General features: G+C 46.2%; 1 protein-coding gene across 4 annotated transcripts in view; it reads right to left on the bottom strand.

The window, feature by feature from the left end:
• The window catches only part of EEF1AKMT2 (EEF1A lysine methyltransferase 2), a 70,470-nt gene that overhangs the window by 32,293 nt on the left and 18,131 nt on the right, over window positions 1-20,046 (bottom strand). Inside the window, exon 6 of one of the 4 annotated variants that reach the window (XR_003972776.1) lies at window positions 18,928-19,115. The exons of 1 other annotated variant lie outside the window; for it this stretch is intronic. Coding sequence is in view for 2 of the 3 variants with exons in the window: in XM_030334172.1 (XP_030190032.1) it covers window positions 18,994-19,115 (122 nt within the window). In the remaining variant the exon portion in view is untranslated. Of the gene's footprint in view, window positions 1-8,257; window positions 9,220-18,713; window positions 19,116-20,046 lie in introns of those variants that run through there. 2 more of the 4 variants (XM_030334173.1, XM_030334172.1) reach the window with 2 other exon arrangements.

Genomic DNA, 20,046 nt, shown 5'->3' with positions numbered 1-20,046 from the left:
CCTCTCTGAGCCTCAATTCCTTCAGCTGTAACTGCAGGAATGCTTTGAAAACTGGAGAGCGCACGCAACGCCTCTGGCCCAGGGTAGGCCTTCAATACCCAGTGGGCACTGCTATTATTCTTGGAACAATCCACACCCATTTCGGCTGAAGCCTGCTGCGCCCAACTTTTCATGGTCCGGAATCCTGGGAACTAGGGAACCATATTACACCAGTGCAGGAGGAGAATCTGTTTCTTTGTTCCACGAGCCTTAAGGAAAAGAGCGAGAGCAGTCAGGAGTTGGCCTGCCCCCCCCCCCCGCCCCCATTCTGGGGTCAAATGGGCTCTTTAGCGACAGAATTTGCTTTCACCTCCTGAGAGTGGCCCCGTGGAAAAAGTGCCCCCAGGAACTACAGATGCCTAAGGGGCACCGTTGTTTCTTTCCTAGATATCCCGGCACGGTCTGGCCAAACTGCCCCCGTCGCACCCCCACCCCCTGCAAAAGACAGCTTCCCGTGCAGCCCCCCGCAGCAGGAGAGGAGGAGAACCGTTAAAGAAGCTGGGGGTGCCTGTCACACTTCTCCATAACCCCTGACGTGATGTGAAATTCTACAAGGTGGACCCTTTGAAATGCAAAATCTTCCAGAGTCCTTCAAATGTGTTTTTATTTTCTCGGGTTCCTAAGGCTGCTTTCAGACCCACCCATCAGTATTCCCCCCTCCCCTCCATCACCCACATTTAACAAAAAAAGAAGAAGAAGAAGAAAAGGAGAAGGTGGTGGTGGCTGCGGCAAAGACGTCTCTGTTTTGTTGTTGTTTTTTTTTTTTTTTTTTAAAGCTCAAGTATCTCCAGTCGATGCAAGGAAGAAAAAAAAAAAAAAAAAAAGAAAGAAAGAAATCTTGTCCTCAGCTCCAGCCTCCTCACTTCCCTTCTCCAAGACACCCTGAAGCCAAGTTTCCCCCTGGAAGATTTCCTCCCGTCCGTCCGAACCAGCTCCGCACGAACTCTGCTGCTGCTTCGGATCCCAGAGAGCTTTCTTGGATCAAGAATCCCGGTGCCCTCCGACCCGAGTTCGGGAAGGTTAAGGCAGGCACCACCAGACCACAACCCACAATTTTTGGAGCCCTAGCCTTGATCCAAAACCGTGTGCACAGGAGGTTTGGATTAAACATCAAAGAAGAAATTACCTTAAAACAAAGTTGTTTGGCAAAGAAAATTGCTTCGCCATAAGAAGAACCCTAGGGAATGGTAAATTGCTTTTGAATATAGACTTTTCAGTGGCGCGGTCATTAATCATGTTAATGTAAACTGCGCTAAAACAAAAATTTTCTAAGCAAGTCTCCGGGCACATCAGTGTATCTAAGCCTCGGGGGTTTGTTTCCAAAGCTCACATCCCAGCACGCAATGAAACTGCTGTTAATGGGGTCAGCTATTACAGTGCAGTCCCCGACCCTGGGCCATAATAAAGGTGACTCAGCCATGTAGAAAGAACCCTCATAAAGTTAGGCAGGAAACAAACACAGAAATTAATCAGAGGAGGAGAGGCAATGATTTTGGAAAGTGTATTCACGGGGCAAGTTTAAACAGCGACTCTCCCTGGATGATCAGACATTTCAGAGAGGAGTTGAGGGAGGCCAGTCAACATTCCTTGCAGCGCTCAAGTCCCCCGGCCAGGCCCTGTTTTGTAGGGTGCAGGGCAGGGCAGCAGCTGGACAAGACAAGGAGGAGTGTGGAGCCCAGCAGAGTTAAGCTGCGCGGAGCCCAGCCAGAACGGGCCATGTGCTTCGTGTTGGCAACAAACTGGTTCTTTCAAGAGAGGAAGGGTCTGACAAAAACGACAGCTGCAGCAAAGCAAGCAGCTCAGAGGCAAAAGCCTCGAAAAAAGCCCCAGGTTTAGGAGTCTCCCCTCAAGACAAAAAACAAACAAACAAACAAAAAAATCATCTTTGGGGTTTTGCAAGGGCTAGTTAATCTCTTAACGTGTCCCCCTTGCTGGATCAATTAAAGAGAGCCCCTCCACATCTGGTTTCCATCTAAAACCGAAACTTGTATTATCAGCATATTACATAACAAATTATGCCTGCAGGTTTCTTTTATTACACATCAGAGAGGTGTGTGTGGTACGGCTAATGATGGCAGTGGTGCTGACCTGCGTGTTTGCTTATATCAGGTTTGGTTTTGTTTTTGTCTTTTTTTTTTTTTTAAGGGCAAGGACGAAAAGTTTCCGTGCAGTATGCAATTCAAAAAAAGTCGCACGGCCGGGACACAACATCGGCTGAACAGTCCGCCAGTGGGTCCGGCTCTCGGTCTCCGGGACCCACCACCGCACCAAGCAGTGGGTGAGAAGGGCGTACTGTTTAAAGAGCACGGCAGACATACCAGCCTGCTCCGAGGCGTCCCCTGCTGCCAGCTCCCAGAGTGTACCGGGGTGCCTGGTCTCCAGTCTCCAGCAGGGGAAGAGAGCTGGCTAGCCCTTCCCAACCCTTCCACCATTGGTCAGGCGCCTGCCCGCTGAACCCGCTTAAAGGACACGCAGCCCATCAGGCTTCCACAGAACTGGGGGGGGGGGGGGAGGGAATGGAGGCCAGGTGACAGTGAAGTCATCAACATGGGGACAGAGAGAGGTGACAGGTGTGGAGAGAAAGAGCCTAAGAAATAACAACGGGGCTTCCCGTAGGATGTCAACGAAGGAGAGCCACCACGACCCCTCTAAGGTATCTTAACACAAAGGTCTTCCTAAAAGAACTTTAAGAACTTCCAAAACACTTACTACGTGTGCGACCTATCCTAAATTGAAAACAGAAGGGAGAAACTGACTGAAAACATTATCAATCACAATCGTGGAGCACTCGTGCTGCCAGCCTTAGGAATTCAAGTCCACTTCTGCAGCAGACAATACTAACTTTTATTTAAAACTGGTCTTCAACGTTAAAAGGGTCACGTTATCAACATCACATTCTCAGGGGAAAATAAGAAGTCCTTGGGCAAAATGATCTGAACCGGTCTTAAAACCACCTTCTTCTCTAGAGGGGCATTTGGGGAAAAAACAGACCTGCCCCAAGCCTCTCCTTAGTTTCCTAGACTGGAACAGCGCCCTGGGAGCTGGGTCGCCGCACGCTCCTGGGTCTGCAGAACCGCTGGCAGCATGCAGACCCTAGCCAAGTGCAGACCCTGGGTCGAGGGCCGCAAGTCCTGCACTTAGAACACAAACCTCCTCCCACTAACAGGGGCCTGTCAACGGGAGGTAGCTGTTTCTGGTTTTTTATCTAGCGGTCGCCAGTTAAGGGATGGGGTTGGGGGCGGGGAAACAAAACCCCACAGATCTGCAATTCAGTATCAAAACTGTAACTGAGACAAGTCACTGCTAAGTGGATAAATTAAAATGAAACCAAAACCTGGCCAAGTCCGGAACAGTGAGTTTCACCAGGTCTACTAACTCCATTCCCTCCCAAGTCCTCAGACCAGGTGACATCTTTCAACGGAGTCTAGGATCTGGAGCAAGGAGGGATCCCCTTCCAGCCTGTGGGAAGTGCTGGGAACACATATGCTAGTATGTCATTTGGAAGTCTGCTAATGCGTTGTAGGCAGCACAAGACGCTTGCCTGGCTTCCCAGGCCAATAAACAATGCCATTCCAACTCCTGCAGCAGTCAATAGAAAACACTCCCTTGTCTCCGCCATCCAACAATTCAACAAACATTTGTTCCTGTGGAACAACCGTCAGCCTGGCTCCATCTGCACCCGCTCCGGCAAGACAAGCGCGGCGGCGGAGGCGGCGGCGGCGGCGGCACCAATGCCCTGCCCCAGGGTCCCGGCCCCTGAAGCAGCCCTCCGCAGGGGCCACTCACCCAACACCACCGAGTCCGGAGACTGTAACGTATGGAAGACTCGGAGTGTGGCCTATAGGAGGCAGAATCCCATTCATCAAATGCTGCAAAGAGCCGTTCTTTGTTCACCATCGTACGAAGTACAGTACGTGTTAATGAACCCGGGCGGTCAGATGGAGGGAGCCCGGCTTCGGGGGGCTTCCGGGGGCGAAGGACCCGTGCAAGCTAGCTCGCACGACTCGCCCGTGCTCCGCCGCTCTGTCCCGCGCCTCGAGCATTGTTCCCCAAGTCTACAGGCGGGGGTGGGGAGCTGGGGGTGCCCGAGAAGCCCCTTGGGGCAATGCACACCGAGGGCCCTCCCCGGATTCTAGGTGTCCTCGCCTCCTACGTCCCTGCCCCACCAAGAGAAACTCCCAGCGGGAAAGCTGACTCCCACAGGCTTGCAAATCAAGGACTGGCAAAAATGTGACTCGACCAGTGTGCCCGTGCCGGACGGCCCTTCTCGCCATGTGCAAAGCCACGCCGGCGCCCCCCGCTCCGCAAACCCCCGCCGCGGCCACCCCGCGGGCTTCCCCAGCCGGGAGCAGAACGCCCCCTCACCCCCCACTGCGACCGCCCCGGCCGGTCCAGCAGCCACGGAGCCCGCCGCGGAGCGTCCGCATCCCGGGGGTGGCGGACGCAAACTTCCGCGAACAAAAGAGTTGTCTGCAAACGGTGCGGGAACTTCGGGGTTAGCAGGGGCGCTCGGGTCCCGGGTCCCGGCGCCTTCGCCGCTGGCGCCAGCCAGGGCTCAACTTGAGACGCGGAGAGGAGCACACCCCCGGGCGCAGCCGGCCCCGCACCCGCCCCGGGGAAGCGCAGACTTTTCCGCAGGGGCCGGGCTGGCTCGTTCCCCTGGCGGCGCTCTGACAAGTCTCACGCCTGCACCAGAGGCGACACTCAGCACCCCGAGAAACCGCCCGAACCAACCCGAAGACAAGGCGGAAAAAAGGAAACCAGCAACATTAAAAAAAAAAAAAAAAAAAAAAAGAGTAACAATTTAAAAATCTTAAAAGGGCAAGCCCAGCACACGCGAGAGCAGGGTCCCTCCAGCCGCCGGCTGCGGCGCACACGGCAGGGACCTCCGCTCGGGACCGGCCCCTCGGCCGCCACCGCCGCCGCGCGGCCCGGGGTCGCTTACTGTGCGCGGCGGGGCGCTCCGAGCGCGGGCCCCGCGCCGTCGCCGCCGGCGCTCGCCAAGTCGTCCCGGCTGCCCGCCGCGCGTCCGCCGCGCGCACGCTCTCCTGCCGGCGCCGAGCGCTTTGTACCGAGCGGCTCCCAGGGAGGAGGAAATCGACTTGTCACTTCCTGAACTGTTTGCAACTCGTCCCTTTAACCGGCCCCGGCCAGGCCGCCCGCGCCCGCCGCGCCCGCCGCGCCCGCCGCCGCCGAGGGGCCGCCCGACCTCGGCTGCGTGTCGCTGGGTCGGGCGCTCTGGCGGCGGCGTCGCGGGCCCGGGCGCTCGGCGCGGCGGCGGCGGCGGCGTGCAGGAGCCGGGCGGCGTGCGGCGGCAGCGGCGGCGGCGGCGGGCGAGTGTGCAGTGCGCGCAGCCGCCGGTGGGCGGGGAGTGGGGGGGTCGCGGCGCGCCGCCGGCGGGGCTAGAGGGCGTCCTGCGAGCCGAGCCGCGCGCCGAGCTCGCGCTTGCGAGGCCCCGGGACGCGGGAAGTGGCCCCGGGCCCGGGCCGCGCCGCCACCACCACCCCCCTCCTCCGCGGCTGCCCGGGGCCAGAGGTCCCGCGGGCGTCTCTCCCGCCACCCCACCGCCCCCCCCCCCCCGCCCCAGCCCGAACCGGGGCAAAAAAATCCTGGGCCGCGTGGACTTCAGACGTCCAGCTTCCGGGTTGTTGGGTTTTGAGGTTTCAAAGAAACGATCATTACGGTGGCGTGCTGGGCGGCGGGGGGCGGGGGACGGGGGGGGGGGCGTGTTAGTGTTGTTACACTTTGGGAAAATAAAGCGCTAGTTTCCTAACTCGGGGCGCTGATCGAAATAAAGGAATGTGTACTTCAGAAGCCACATGCAAAATATATGCAACTGGTGAAGGAAGGATTTGTGGTTGCTAAGCAGAGGCAGAGCATGTTTCGTTCTGTAACTTAGGATGTTGACTTAAGTTCAGGAATGTAACCCTGATAGAATAAGCAGAGCATTTTCATTGTACTGCTCACCTGGGGGAGGGGGATTGTTTTCCTTGTGAAGTGAACCCCTAGATTTCCCATTACTCCGTCCTACTAGTGTATTTTATTGACCTTGTATCCAAAGAGATTTTTAAGGAGGAGGTTTTTGTTTTTTTTTTTTTAAAAGAACTCCCCTATGCCTGTTTTGTGTTCTCCTTTGCCAAAAAAACAAAACACCTCATTACTTTACATGGATTGTGTCTGCGCCATTTGAATGGTTCTATTCATAAATCAGGAAACTTTTTCTGTTGCTTCTAGGAACATTTAATTGGTTTTAATCCAATGTTTCAATCCCAGTATCAAACATAAATGAACAATTAACTTCTTGAGCACTTGGGAAACTCTTATATTTCATGGCTATTGCTGAAATATTTCAGTTTCTCTCACACTGGACCCATTCTTTTTCAGAAAATCATGAGCTAACATCTTTCACACGAGCTACAGCTCACTCCAGTGGTTTCTTCTGATTAGGATGACCTACAGTCAGAAGGACGTGAGTCTACTCATTCAAGTAGATGATGTGGGATATGACCCATTCATCCCACAAAAGCCAAAATGAGCTAACAGGGAGAATGCTAAGATTCTGATATCCTTATCCATAAACATTGCTTTAAAAGAATTTATCAAGGGCCAATTTTGAAAGGAGCAAGAACTAAGTCTTCCTAAGTGAAACAAAGAAAGGTATAAGGGATAATTTGAGAATACTGCTACACTTCCCTAATGCCATTTTATCACAGTGTCACCTCGGCCTTTGAGAGCTTTAAGAATATAGTTTAATTTACTTTTTATTAGGAAGCCTAGAGTGACTCCTGCTGGCAAACATTCAGCTTATTCCTACAATTACTAGTTCATCAGGTCAACACAGAAAATAAAATGCAGGGGTCCAGAGCCTGGAGACAATTATTGCAACCATGATTCTTGTTTCTTTCGGGATGATTTTAGTCTCAGAAAATTCCAAGGATTGTGGTCATGGCAAGCCCGTTTACTGCAACGCCTCCTTTCCAACCTAAAGCAGCCTGTTTTTCTGGTTCTGAGGCTTTCTTGCAAATGCACAAACTAAAATACCTGCTCAAGGACTTGTGCTACTAACCAATGAATGGCTATTTCTCATGTACTTAATTTGAATCTCCAAAAGCTAACCGGTATATACATTAAGGCCTGGATCGCTTTACCTTCCAGATACTATGTGGCTCTTTCCACATTATGCAGTTAAGTCCTATACATCTAAAACACCCCCACTCTTTAAGGCTGTATACTACATAGTTGTTTATTACTTAAAAAGTCCTACCCAAAGGTTGTATATTAGAGTTTTGCTCAATTCAGAAGCGCAAATATAAATGCAGCTGAACTCTGGATGTAAAACAATGTAAGCTGTATTGGGGGGGGGGGGTGTCTACCTTTGTTCGATCCTTAAAGGTCAAAACCAAATCAAAACCAGATTTAGAGCACTACCAGGCAACTAAACACAAATTCGTAAGTCAATTTAGGAATAAACCCATAAATAATCCGAAATGATCACTTGTAACTTTTCCATTATCATTGACCAACACTAACCGGGGTAAGCCACGAACACCTGGGAACTATAAAATGCAGGGATCCCATACGGTCTCCCTCCAAGACCGATCAATGAAACAGGGATAACGCACAGCAATATTGCCTCTCCTGGCCCCTCTCAAAGCAGAACTACCAAAGGGAGGAACGCCTGTGCGTACAGCACGCATCCATCATGTCTCCTCAAAACTGGGAGAATTTAAACTGAATTAAATTCTACACTACAGAGTTGCCCTATTCCAAGTGTAAAGCTCTTAAGCAATAGGAGACAGTAAGGGTGTATTTTATTAAGAAAGGGTGTAACCAACTATAACTTGTATCAACAAGCTAATAAAGTATTCACCTAAGCACATTTGTGCAGAGGAGGGTAAAGGTTGGATTCTGATAGGCACTAAGGAGTGTCCTAGGTAGTTAGTGGGTGTTTTATTTTTGTGCCTTCAGAAGCAGATGAATGTGATATTCAAGCAACAAGGAGCTAAGCTTTGAAGTCTGATCAAGTACGAGCCAATGTTGTTCAGTTTAACCCATCAAATCTATGTGTGCCTATAGCTGTAAAAAGAGCTCACCACTAAAAAGTCATAAACTAGTTTATCTCTGAGAATAACACAGTATATTCTTTTTTAGAATAAAGTGAATGAAACAAACATCAAACTTGTTATACATTGGACCCAACAGCACAGTACACAGATGCGTGTGTATTAACCCCTTTATTCGGCTTCCAAAAGCCACTGCCTCTTTGTCACAACTGTTGTATTAAAAGCCAGTCATTCACATTTCACACTGTCCTTTCTAAATCTGAAAAGATCTTTTCTAAAGCAGAACCTTTTAAAGTTGCTTATAATAGATGATGGGAAGACAAACACCACCAAGTCCACCTGAAGCATTTTCAAAAAGACTGGCTACGGAAAACAAGTTAGCAAAATACATTTCTTTGGAAAATATGGCAAGTTTTTGGTTACAGATAAAAGCCAAAAATCTGAATCTACTATGGGGACAATTTTCTAATGTAGATTTTATTCATCTATGAGCCAGCTACAACTAACAGCCCTACCTACACATGCATGTTAGGACACACTAATCCTTCCATTCTTCCCTTTCTGATCTTTTATATTGTGTTCTGAAACTTTTCCACTGAGGAAAAGGAATTATAGCTCTGGCTGGAATCTCTCTCATATCCATAGACAGACAGACAGGTAGGAAGGTAGGTAAGTAGAAATATCTACACATAGAGCGAGAGGTATCTCCCCTATCTATATACACACCTTTTTTAAGAGGCACTTCGATTCTTGAAGACAAAGTTACTTTTTGATTCAAGAACTAAATAAAACAAATGTATTTTCATTGAAAAATAACCATGGCAGTGAATTTAATGATACCAATCTAACTCCTTTGATACAAAATGAGAGTTGAAAGCAGCTTGAAGCGGAATGCCTATTGAAATCAGCGCATGTGAATCCGCACAGCTTTGTAACCAAACGTCTAGCACCATTGAGGTACGAAGCATGCCAGCTGGGACAGCATTGTGCACCACAAAGTGTGGGTTGTAAGCCTAAGTCCTGAGCACAAACCCCGGTTTCCAAGTTGGCAGGTGCTGAAAACACAGCAAATGTCACGCTTGCAACTCACTGGATGAAGAGCTCTGGGTAATGCAAGCTAAAAAGAACAGAGCAACAGTTAAAACTTATTTAACTTTGAGATATATATATATATATATATATATATATATATATATATATTTTTTTTTTTTTTTTTTTTTTTTTTTTTTTTTTTTTGGCAATAGTAGCTATTGGTGTTATGTGCTACCAGAAAACACCAGCATGAAAAAGGAAGACAGTGAAAAGTTTCTGCATGGTAAATAAACAAAAGGAATACAATGAAGGCTCTTCACAATTTACATTCAAAGTTACTGGTGTATGTAAAACTTATCAAACCTGTGTTACTATTTTAATAGTAACAATGAAAAGCATAATTCATTCCTGACCTTTCCCTGATCTATTTATGATCTGAGCTGAAGGAGACTCTAATTGATATCACTGTTAACATGGTTACTCACCCATAACCTAGCTTGACCTCAGACCCTCCACCAAAAACACAGCTAAAAACAAGTGACAGTATCTTCATATTGTTATACACTGAGTTTTATCTAGAAAATATTTCAACAGCACAGCCAGACTAAATGTTTCTGCTATCATCTTCAAATGAAAATCTTTTCCATTTTTTTCTTATACAGACTTTAGTGGAATTCAGATTTGGTATTGATGATACAAGCCCAAAATCTGCCTTAATTTTTCTCTCCTGTCAACTGTCTACCATATAATGTCACTGCCTCAAGAAAAATCTATTTTTAACTCATCCCTAGTGATATGCTCAAAGCCACTGCTATCCTGCCTATCCCCATAAAAATGAAACCGAGTGAATTTCATTTTCATTATGTAGAAAGGAAACTGTGAAACGACATACAGTTTGTGATTTCACAGAGTTTAAATACCCAATCTAAAGACTGAATCCTTTGGGTTTAAAATATCAAGGAAAATAATCAGTCTCCGGCTCCAAAGGGTAGAACATCCTTGGGAGCAGTATGAAAAGAACATGTGCCCCACATAGTATATTAGCCTGTGAATTTCTTAACTCTCCTCAGCAGTTTGTCAACCTTCTGTTTTAACCAAAAGCAAAGATGTTTTGTTTTATTGTATCCATTATAAGAGGGACTGGCCTTGCCTATTTTGTATGCACATACCCTGCCCCTGACCTGAAACGAAGAAGAAGTGATGTGAGAAGTTAGCTTGCTTTTTAACTACTACTTTACAGCTTCTCTTAACTTTCACAAAAAAACCCTCCCCAAAAAACAAAAGTCGTGATCAAATCCAGGTTACTTAACCACCATAGCACTAAACTCCCTAACTCAGGGAAGCTTTTATTACGTCCATCCTAGGGACATACCTCCTTAACGTATTGATCTCCTCTCTATAGAGTTTTTAAAAAATAGTTCAGGGGCGCCTGGGTGGCACAGTCGGTTGAGCGTCCGACTTCAGCCAGGTCACGATCTCGCGGTCCGTGAGTTCGAGCCCCGCATCGGGCTCTGGGCTGATGGCTCAGAGCCTGGAGCCTGCTTCCGATTCTGTGTCTCCCTCTCTCTCTGCCCCTCCCCCGTTCATGCTCTGTCTCTCTCTGTCCCAAAAAATAAAAAAATAAAAAATAAAAAAAAAAAAATAGTTCAAAGACTTCAGCTCTTTGAGGATGACTAGAGATAGTGACACTATTCTGGCCAGTATTTCTCTAGTCACACTAAGCCGGGTCCAGGCACTGGGATATTCACTTACCCACCAATAAAAAAGGTTAAGTATACAAATCTGAAAACCAAATGTTTTCTAGACTAGGTAGGATAAACAACTGATTCGATGTACACAACATACTACACTGTCAGTTCCACTATAAACTAAGGTCAAATCAGATAAACTATTTAAAGTATTAACCAACCTCAAACTTTGAAATGTCACTGTGAATGGCACCGTTAACTCAACATAAAACGAGGAAACAAAATACAACTCACTGATCAAAGAAATTCAATCTAGATGATGCAAGGTGGAAATCAATGATAAAACCCTGCCCCACTGCTTCCTCAATGCCAGGTAAGACCCAAATCCAACTCAACCTTCATTGAACCTGATGCATGGTTAGTCGAAGGACCTGCTCTCGGTTCCCTTGTTGGAAATAACACCTTAGCATTCAGACCTAATGATGGAAGGTGCATCATGTCCTTGGCCATTTGTTTTTCAATTCAAATGCACCCAAATGAACATTTTCCCCATCATACCTACATTTATTACTAAATAATTACCACTTAAACAGATAACGACCTTAAATGTGAGTATCCTTAGAGTTTGCTAAAACACATCATAAAGATCATTTGTTGAAAATGACTAAAGAAGCAGCAGCTACACAGAACGGTTTTTTAAGAAATTCTGGAAGGCCCACCTGTTCCAAATTTTCACTCTTACTCACCTATCCACCACTTGGCCTCTCCCGGCCATCAAAACACTCTTGGAATACAGTGGACCTGAAGACATAACTCAGTGGCACTGAGGGGTAAAATCTCAAACAAGTCAATCTATCAGCCCCAATGGGAAGACGGATTCTTGGAGGAGAGAACATTTACCTGGCACTGGCGTTTGCTAGGAATCATGCTAAGTGGCTTCACGTTGATTTTTCTTACTCAATACTCATTCACACCCCTATTACGTGGAGTCTACACAACTGTTTCTGTCTCCGTTTCTCAAACCTGCTCCAAAGAAATGTTCTGAAGGGAAACCAAGTTTAAGTAAGTGTATGCTATCCACTAGGCACTTTCCCAGCACCGTTAACATACTTCGGTGTCACTGAGGGGAAAAGCAGGTACAGGACAGGAAGGCAGTAGCCCAGAGAGGTACAAGGCCTAAGAAGGGCACACTCACACACTGCACCCGAGCGAGGGTCTCTGTGCGGCATGAGAAGGTAGAAGCCTCAGCGCCCTGGGGCTGCAGGGTGCTAAATTAGGTCACCTGTCAGTGTGAGTCCTGTGTGCCTACTCAGGCCCAATCTTGATCTCGATCTTTCTATACATACAATCCAAGCAGACTAAACAATCAGATGTAAACTTCTAAGTTTCTTGGATAAAATATACTATGGTCAAACGAATACAAACTAAATTATCAAATATATCACCAGGGACAAACAATACTCAAATCTGAAGTTTACCAATGAATGTACAAAGATGTTTTATAGATGGAAAAATACATGATTTTATGCTCCAAATGTTTTATTATACGTACATATATTTTTTCACATACATAGATACCGTTGTTTAAAAGAACTGTAAAATGACCTAATAACTGATTCTTAGCTAATGGGAGTATTTAAACTTCCCATATATAGCAGAAACCTGGGGCACCTGGGTGGCTCAGTTGGTTAAGCATCTGACTCTTCAGCTCGGGTCATGATGTCACGGTTCATGAGACTGAGCCCCTCATTGGGCTCTGTGCCGACAGCACGGAGAGGCTGCTTTGGATTCTCTCTCAAAATAAATATTAAACATTTATTGTGGAGACCTATTTTGCAGACCCATCTCTAAACCTTAGATCAACTTCAGCAGGTATTATGGACTGAATGTTTGTGTCAACCCCCTCCCAAATTCACAAGTTGAAGCCCTAACCCTCAATGTGATAGTGTTTGGAAATGGGGCCTCTGGGAGGTAATCAGGGTTAGGTGAAGTCAGGCAGGCGGGGCTCTCATGACGGAATCGGCACCCTTATGAGACACACAAGAGAACCTGCTCTCGTGCTCTCTCTCTCTCCCTTGTAGGCATGCACAAGGGGCTCGTGTGAACATACAGGGGGATGGCAGCTGCCTACATGCCAAGAGCAGAGGCTTCAAAATGAAGCCTGCCTTGCTGGCACCTTGATCTTGGACTTCCCGGTCTCCAGACTGTGAAAAGTAAATTCCTGTTGTTTAAGCTACCCAGCCAACGGCAGCCCAAGCTGACCAGCACCGGGGTGGAGAACTTTAAATATCACCTACTGACCACCCTCATTTTACAGAGACGAAACCTGAACCCCAGAAAAGGAAAGCGACCTGCCTATATTGCAATCGTTTTTTCCTCCCAAATTGAATATTTCAAAATAATCATTTCTCTTTCATATTTATTCTACTACTTACCAGATTTTAAACACTCTGTTACTTTAGAATGAAAGGAACCAAAACAAATCAAATTTCAAGGCCAGAAAATAATCTGACACTGCATTTGTCATAAATTAAATCATTAATCAAAGGACTTAGTAATAATAAGATGATCCCTCTGACTTCTGGTTACGTTAGCACCTTCACCATACAGAGATTACAGGAGGAAACCTCAGAGCACTAAATGAACAAACTTCTCCAAGAGACGGGCTTATTTCACAGTGAGGTCCAGTATGTGGAATCCCCCTCATAGTTTAATCCAGTTAATTACTTTTTAATTAAACAATAACCACACTAGTCGGCACTTCCAACCTACGAGGCTATATGGAATTCAATCCTCTCTCTTGAGCAAACTATAGTATCAATTTTTTTTTTTTTTTGACCCAACTGGTTCTCTTCACAAAATCAGAGCTTTCCTGCTAGACATGTTAGGGCTCCCACACGGAATAAACAGCTCTGACTCGTGCGCCTCGTTTAGGATTGCTTCTCAAAAGTCAGCAAGTATTATTCCCATTCAAAACAACAGCAGAGAAGCCCTTTCGCTGAGTCACAACTGGGCCTCAAAGGTTACATTTTATAAATAAGACAACGCGCTGTGTGTTTCATTCACAACTTCAGGCCTGTCTTCCAAAACTTGCATACAGCTCTTTAATTCAGCCCAGTATGTTTTATTAAATGCCATATTATGATTTTCCCCATTCACACTCCAGCTAGGCTTCTTGTTGAGGACATGGAAGGAAAACTTAATTATTGCTGCTTCAGTGCATCTAAATTTATTTCATTACCAAAATCAACAGAGTAAGGGCGAGATGCTGTAGCAGAAAGGCAGCCGGACATGGAATGTAAACTGCTCCTTCCTCTACCCTTCCCCCGCCCACCCCACCCTCAAAGTTCCATGGTTGGAAAGCATCCTAACGTGGGCTTTTTTTTTTTTTTTTTTTTTTTTTTTGCCAGGATGTACTAAAATTAGATGGGAACAAAGGACTGACATTTTCATACACGAGGAGGGGTTAGGAGAAAAACGTGCACTGGCAGCACCCACTCTCTTCTACATTTAGCTTCTCCCCCTGCCCCCCCCCACAACTGCGTCCATCCTTGACAAGAGGCAGGGAGGGCATGGCAGGAGCGCTGCGGGGAGCACTGCGCCCAGTGCCGCGGAGAATCCCAGAGAATGCTAACCTGCCTGTCTGTAAGTATGTTAATGAAGAATGAGAAATACAGTTCACGGTGCCCTTATTCAACTGGAGTATTTTCACACTTCTTTCAAGGCTCCTCATACGATGTCCATGATATGCTCATCGCTGGTTCATGTATAAATTTGTAGGTATTTGGGAAAACAAATACGGTACATTTGCTTTCCTTACAAAGCTTCCGAGTAGCATGCACACAAAAAAGATGACTCACTAAAGTACTTATTTTCTGATGCGGTAATAACAATACATATTTTAAAACATAAAAGAATTTATCATTTCTTCCAAATGGGCCACTTAAAAATGAAAAAAAGTAGATTTGGGGTTTTTTTATTATCTTCCTCTTAGAAACTGGACAAGTAATTTGCAAATACTCTAAGGCACAATTGATCTCTTAGTTGTAAGTCTTTCTTACAATGGTATCAGCATGACAAAAGTACATTCTGCCAGCCTCTACATCCAGTTTTTGAAGTTCTACTTCATAAAAGCAGGATATTGATACATTCATGTCTTGTGAATTATTCCTATCTTTTTAATTTGGTTTCCCTGGGCCTAAACCACAGGTCTACACAGTGACCGCTCAAAATTCAGTTCGAGAAGCCCTTTAATGATTAGTCTAATGCACTGAGTTGTAAAGATTTTTAAAACTCAGTAAGTACCGACTCAAGCTCTCTTTTTTTCCTGGTTACTGGAGCCCATCTTGACATCTAAGCTGGAAATGAATGATCTTTCAACAACACGCCAGGGATTTTGCTAAGGTCATATTCAATCATTCATTAGGCTTCTTCCCCCTCGCTTTTCAGAGTTCTATTGTGAAGCTGGTTTTATTCAGCATTTATGTAGCCTGTGGGCTTGGGTGTTTGTCTGCTTAATGTTGAGTTTCATTTCTATGCCCCTAACATAGGAATCCATCAATTGACCAAAGAATTTCAAACTATTCTTTTACTTTTCTAACAAATTGCATGGTGTGTATGACGAATAAATTAGCATTAATTTTCTTCCATTAACTGTTAATAAAACATGCTCCTGTGCTCCCCCTTCTTCTAAGGACATCTCTGTTTCCTGCCTAACAGAGAAATGACAAGGGTTTCCTAATTTTTTCCCACTAAGCAATTGTCCTTCAACCTAGCATGCTTCTCGTCTCCCACAATCAAGCTCTAGGTCATGGGCAGCCTCCTTCCAGTGAAGTGTACTAGACAAGACTCCTTTCAGAGCCCATCAACACCCCCCCCCCCCCCCGCACACACACACACACAAATAGCTAAAGAGGTTTTACTACTGTGGAACACAAGACACTCGGTCCCTTGCTTTCAAAGCAGAAAGCTGTCTCTGGAGCACGTACACTCTAGTTCACAGTGCCAAAAACAGGAAATCAAACCCAGGTCTCCCCACAGCAGAATGCCGGCCTGGAGAGCAACGGATTTTTCACATTTGTAGAGATTTTCATCAGGGGCTACCAGACACATACACACGTGTGTAAATATATAAAATAAAATTATTTAAGAAAACATACATCAAAGTCTATTGACACAGGCAGGGATACTCTCTTTGCATATCAATTTAAGGAAAATTATTTCAAAGGCTATAGGCTAATATAGGTTTCTTAAAAATTAAAGCTTCTATTATACTCGGGATGAACGTAAATTAACATATACATATATATATATATACACTACATTACTACATCACAGTATCACAGAAAATTTAAAATAATAGTAGTGAACTGAAAACATATCATTCATTGCAAACACTAAACGCTTTTTGTATAGGTTTACCTCCCTTCTTTCCCCCAAATAACAGAAAATCGCATCCATACCGCAGACGAAGAAGAAAGGAAAATTTGCTGCTAGTACAATGAGGAGGGGGGAGGGGGATCATTCAGGGACAGTTGTACTATTTTAAAATGGCTTCAGTCGAGCTGCCAAGAGTAGTGTCAGGTTTGATTCTCATCTGCATAAACGCCAGTCCCAAAAAGCAACTCTAACTCGTGCACCTGGCTTAAAGCAAAACGTTCTGAAAACTTTCGACTTGTTCATCGGTGTAACCGGCCCATTCGGCCTCAAACCCCTTCGGACCGGCCTGCGCGCCTCCCGAGCACAGAAGCGCCGGCTACTGAGGCTGTGACGTCCTAATGAGAAGCAACGAAGCTGTGCAGGCTCCAGAGAGAAGCTTCGTTTGCACTTCAAACAAGTTTCCTCAAAATTAGAGCATCTTTTGATGAAATAAAGTGGCAATTCCAACTTCTCATCCAGAGAAACCAGCGCTCACCACAGAACTGACCGCTCCCTTTCGAAACCGCTTTTCTTCCGGGTCCCCACACGGTCACGTGACATAACAGACCGAAGTGCAAGAGTTACATATTTGCGGCCGGTTTTGGTAACTTGGGGGGCACCTGCGGGTCTGGTTTTTGAAGTGTGGTGTTATTTGGAAACACGAATTGACTGTTAGCATTCTGGTACCTTCCATTTGTTCTCACTGCAATCTCTGGGGGGCTGGCTTCCGGCATGATTCGCTGACAGGGAGAGACGACAAATCCCTTCTCCTAACCTTAGCAACAGCTCCAAGGTCCCCCCCAAATGCTTCATCTTTGCAAATGGGAGCAAATGGGTGGTACCACCACCACCGCCGCCCCCAACCGAGGGTGACTCGAGGAGCTTTTCAACGGAGACCCGCTCGGTGGGTTTGATCAGTGAATCAAACCCCATGTCTCCGTCTGGCGGCACGGAGAGCCCAGTCTGTCAGAGCAGTGCTTTAAAACAGCACACGTAGCCACGCAAAATTCTGAAAAAGTGCTTCCGTCCTATTGTCACATCTGACATCAAGAAAGAGTAATACGAAAACACAACAAAGACCAAACCTCCTTGGTAAATGATAAACCACGTTTCCGTGGGTTAAGATCCCATGCCTGGTTTGTAAAATCAAGACGAGTTTTTCACAAGTTTAAATCACATACATTTTGAAGGAACTTCTCAGCCACTCTGGCTAAAAATGAGAGCTTTTCAAACAATCGGATTTGTGTTGAAAGCTTATGTAAATGTCTGCGGTTATCTCGTGCCAGGCAGGTAGCAACCTTAATGGCTGGTGAACGTGGATCTAAACCAAACCCCTCTGCCCTCCACCCCGCCCCCGCCCCACTCAGGGACAAAATAGAGAGAGACAGGGTTGTGATGCCAGACTCGCTCGTTACCGGATGAACATGCGCCAAACAAACAAAAACCCCACAGACCCAAATAGCTGAAAATCATCAAAAACTGTGTCGCTTTCAAATTTGTGTAGCGGCTCCCGTATTAAAGTATTAGCCCAAATGCAACGATGGCGTCACGTGGTCACGTTATCTTCTCAAAAAACGTTAATAAATACACTGTTTCTCTTGCTAACCGGCCCTAACGGGAACATCTTTGTCCCCGCGTCCCCGGGGGCTTCTAGGTACACATCCAGCTCACACCCCCCTTCCCTTCGCAGAAGAGTCTGTCACGACAAAAGGGAGGTGGGGGAAAGTGACGAAGGACGGACGGCTCGCCGGCTCCGGCCCACAGACCAACACGGGCACCAGAAGGAGGGGCAGAGCTCCTGAAAATCCTACTTAACTTCCCTGGCAGCGTCTTCTCCAGACCAGTCCTGGTTCCCTCACTGAACCGCAACTGCCATTAAGGCAGAGCCTTACTTAGCACCTGGGAAGCAGAATATGCCGGGGGAACGGCCAGGGGAACAGTCAGACCCAAAGAATCCCGGCTCCACCCTGTACTCGTCCTTCCAGCGGAGACAGGCGTAGGTTACACACACCTTCACAAGGTATCGGGAGGATTCGCTGATTTAATATGATAATGTAACTTAACGTAACGTAACTTAACACGGAGCCAGCAGATAACAGTATCTGTTAGTTGTCTTTTCTACGTCTGTTTTTCCCTCAAAGCGGGTAAAAAAAATAAATAAATAAACAAAAGCAAAGCCCATTGGCGGCAACAAACAAGCTCAATAAATATTTCCTGATCAACTCACACATTTATCTGACTTTAATTGTATACACGAAAACTAGGGGACTTTCCCGGGTATTAAATAATTTTTTTTTTAAATAACCACCATTCAACCCCAAACAGTAAGTATACCTATGATGTTTCACAAACAGTCTAATAAAACACGAAGAAGGCTGGTGTTTATGACCCGGGCCCTGGAGTCGTTTCACCCAATCTGAACAAGCAGTTCCATTCGATTCGACTTCACCAAGGCACAAAAACCAAGAGCACGTGCTTTCTGGAAATTCATTTACTGCTTTAAAGTTTTTAACTGTTCAGCAGTTACAGAAAAGTTTTAATCGAAGAGAAAAAGATTTACATTCCAAGTACAAAAGAAAACCTGACATGATTCTCGGTTGGTCTCTAAAACTCAACCACCCCCGTGAGCGCGTATCTTTACCGACCCTTCGTATCCATTCAACACGTGCACATCCTGCGGTACTTACTAAGCACGTATTTGCACGTGCATTTTCTGTGTCAGGGCTACTTTGACGTGGAGCTTCTTAACAAAGCTAACTGAATTTGTCCAGTGAAAAGTCTCGCGTTTTTTGGAAAACCAAAGCTGTTACACTGTTTCCAGATCTGCCTCCAAAGCTGAACGTGGGTGTTGGCAGCTCTTCAAAAAGTTCAAACCCTGTCAGACAAGATTAAAATATTTTTAATAGGGGCTGAGTCCCACAGCGAAGGGAAGTCTGTATTAACGAGGTACCTGCGAACCTTTCGCGAAACTCTGATTCCAGACTCCAAGTCGTGACTGAATTTCACGTGGTAAATTTTCAATTCCCCTGCGTGCGTCCCCACTGACGCTTTAAACTGAGCAAGCAGCAGACAAGACCGAAGTCAACCGGCAGGAAAGAGGCTTTCCCTCCTCCCTCCCTTCCCCCACTTCTGGTCTCTTCTCTCTCAGACTCTGTATCTCCCTCGGTCTACCGCGGCACCTCGCAGGAAGGAGCCACCGTGTGCGGAGACGATCCCAGGTAGCGGGGAACGGTTCTGGGAGCTTCCTCTGTAGCGACTTAGCCCACACCACACACGCCGAAGTATTTAACACCGAAGGGTCAAACAACATGGAAGTGAAAAGGCGTTTGTAGACGATGAAAAAGTTCTGGAGGTGGAGGGCGGTGATGGCTGAACAACAATGGCAACGTACTCACTCAATGTCACAGAGCAGTACACTTCAAAAGGGTTAAATGGCGAATCTTACCTTCTACGCGTTTTACCACAACAAAAAGAGTGTGTAACCAAAGATCAAGACCCAAACTGAACTAAGAATCTGGGAAGAAAAGGAAGTAGGAATTTTCAAGGAAGCACCGTGTGGTTTTTAAATTAACATGGATTCAAAAGTCAGGGGTTCAAGTCCCAGCTCGACCACTTTACGAGGTGAAAGATAGGCTACCAGGATCCTCCTTTTCAAAGCAAGGAGGTTACACATGCCAGTGCCCCTACCTACCTCATAGTGATTTTGTAAAGATCAAAATGAGGTAACGTGGCATTTTCCTGAACTACAAAATAAAATGGAAATTTAACATTTGGGGGCGCCTGGGTGGCTCAGTTGGTTAAGGCCT

The sequence above is a fragment of the Lynx canadensis genome, chromosome D2, assembly GCF_007474595.2.
Source record: "Lynx canadensis isolate LIC74 chromosome D2, mLynCan4.pri.v2, whole genome shotgun sequence".
NCBI classification, from domain to species: domain Eukaryota; kingdom Metazoa; phylum Chordata; class Mammalia; order Carnivora; family Felidae; genus Lynx; species Lynx canadensis.
This window is presented reverse-complemented; position numbering and strand designations above follow the sequence as displayed.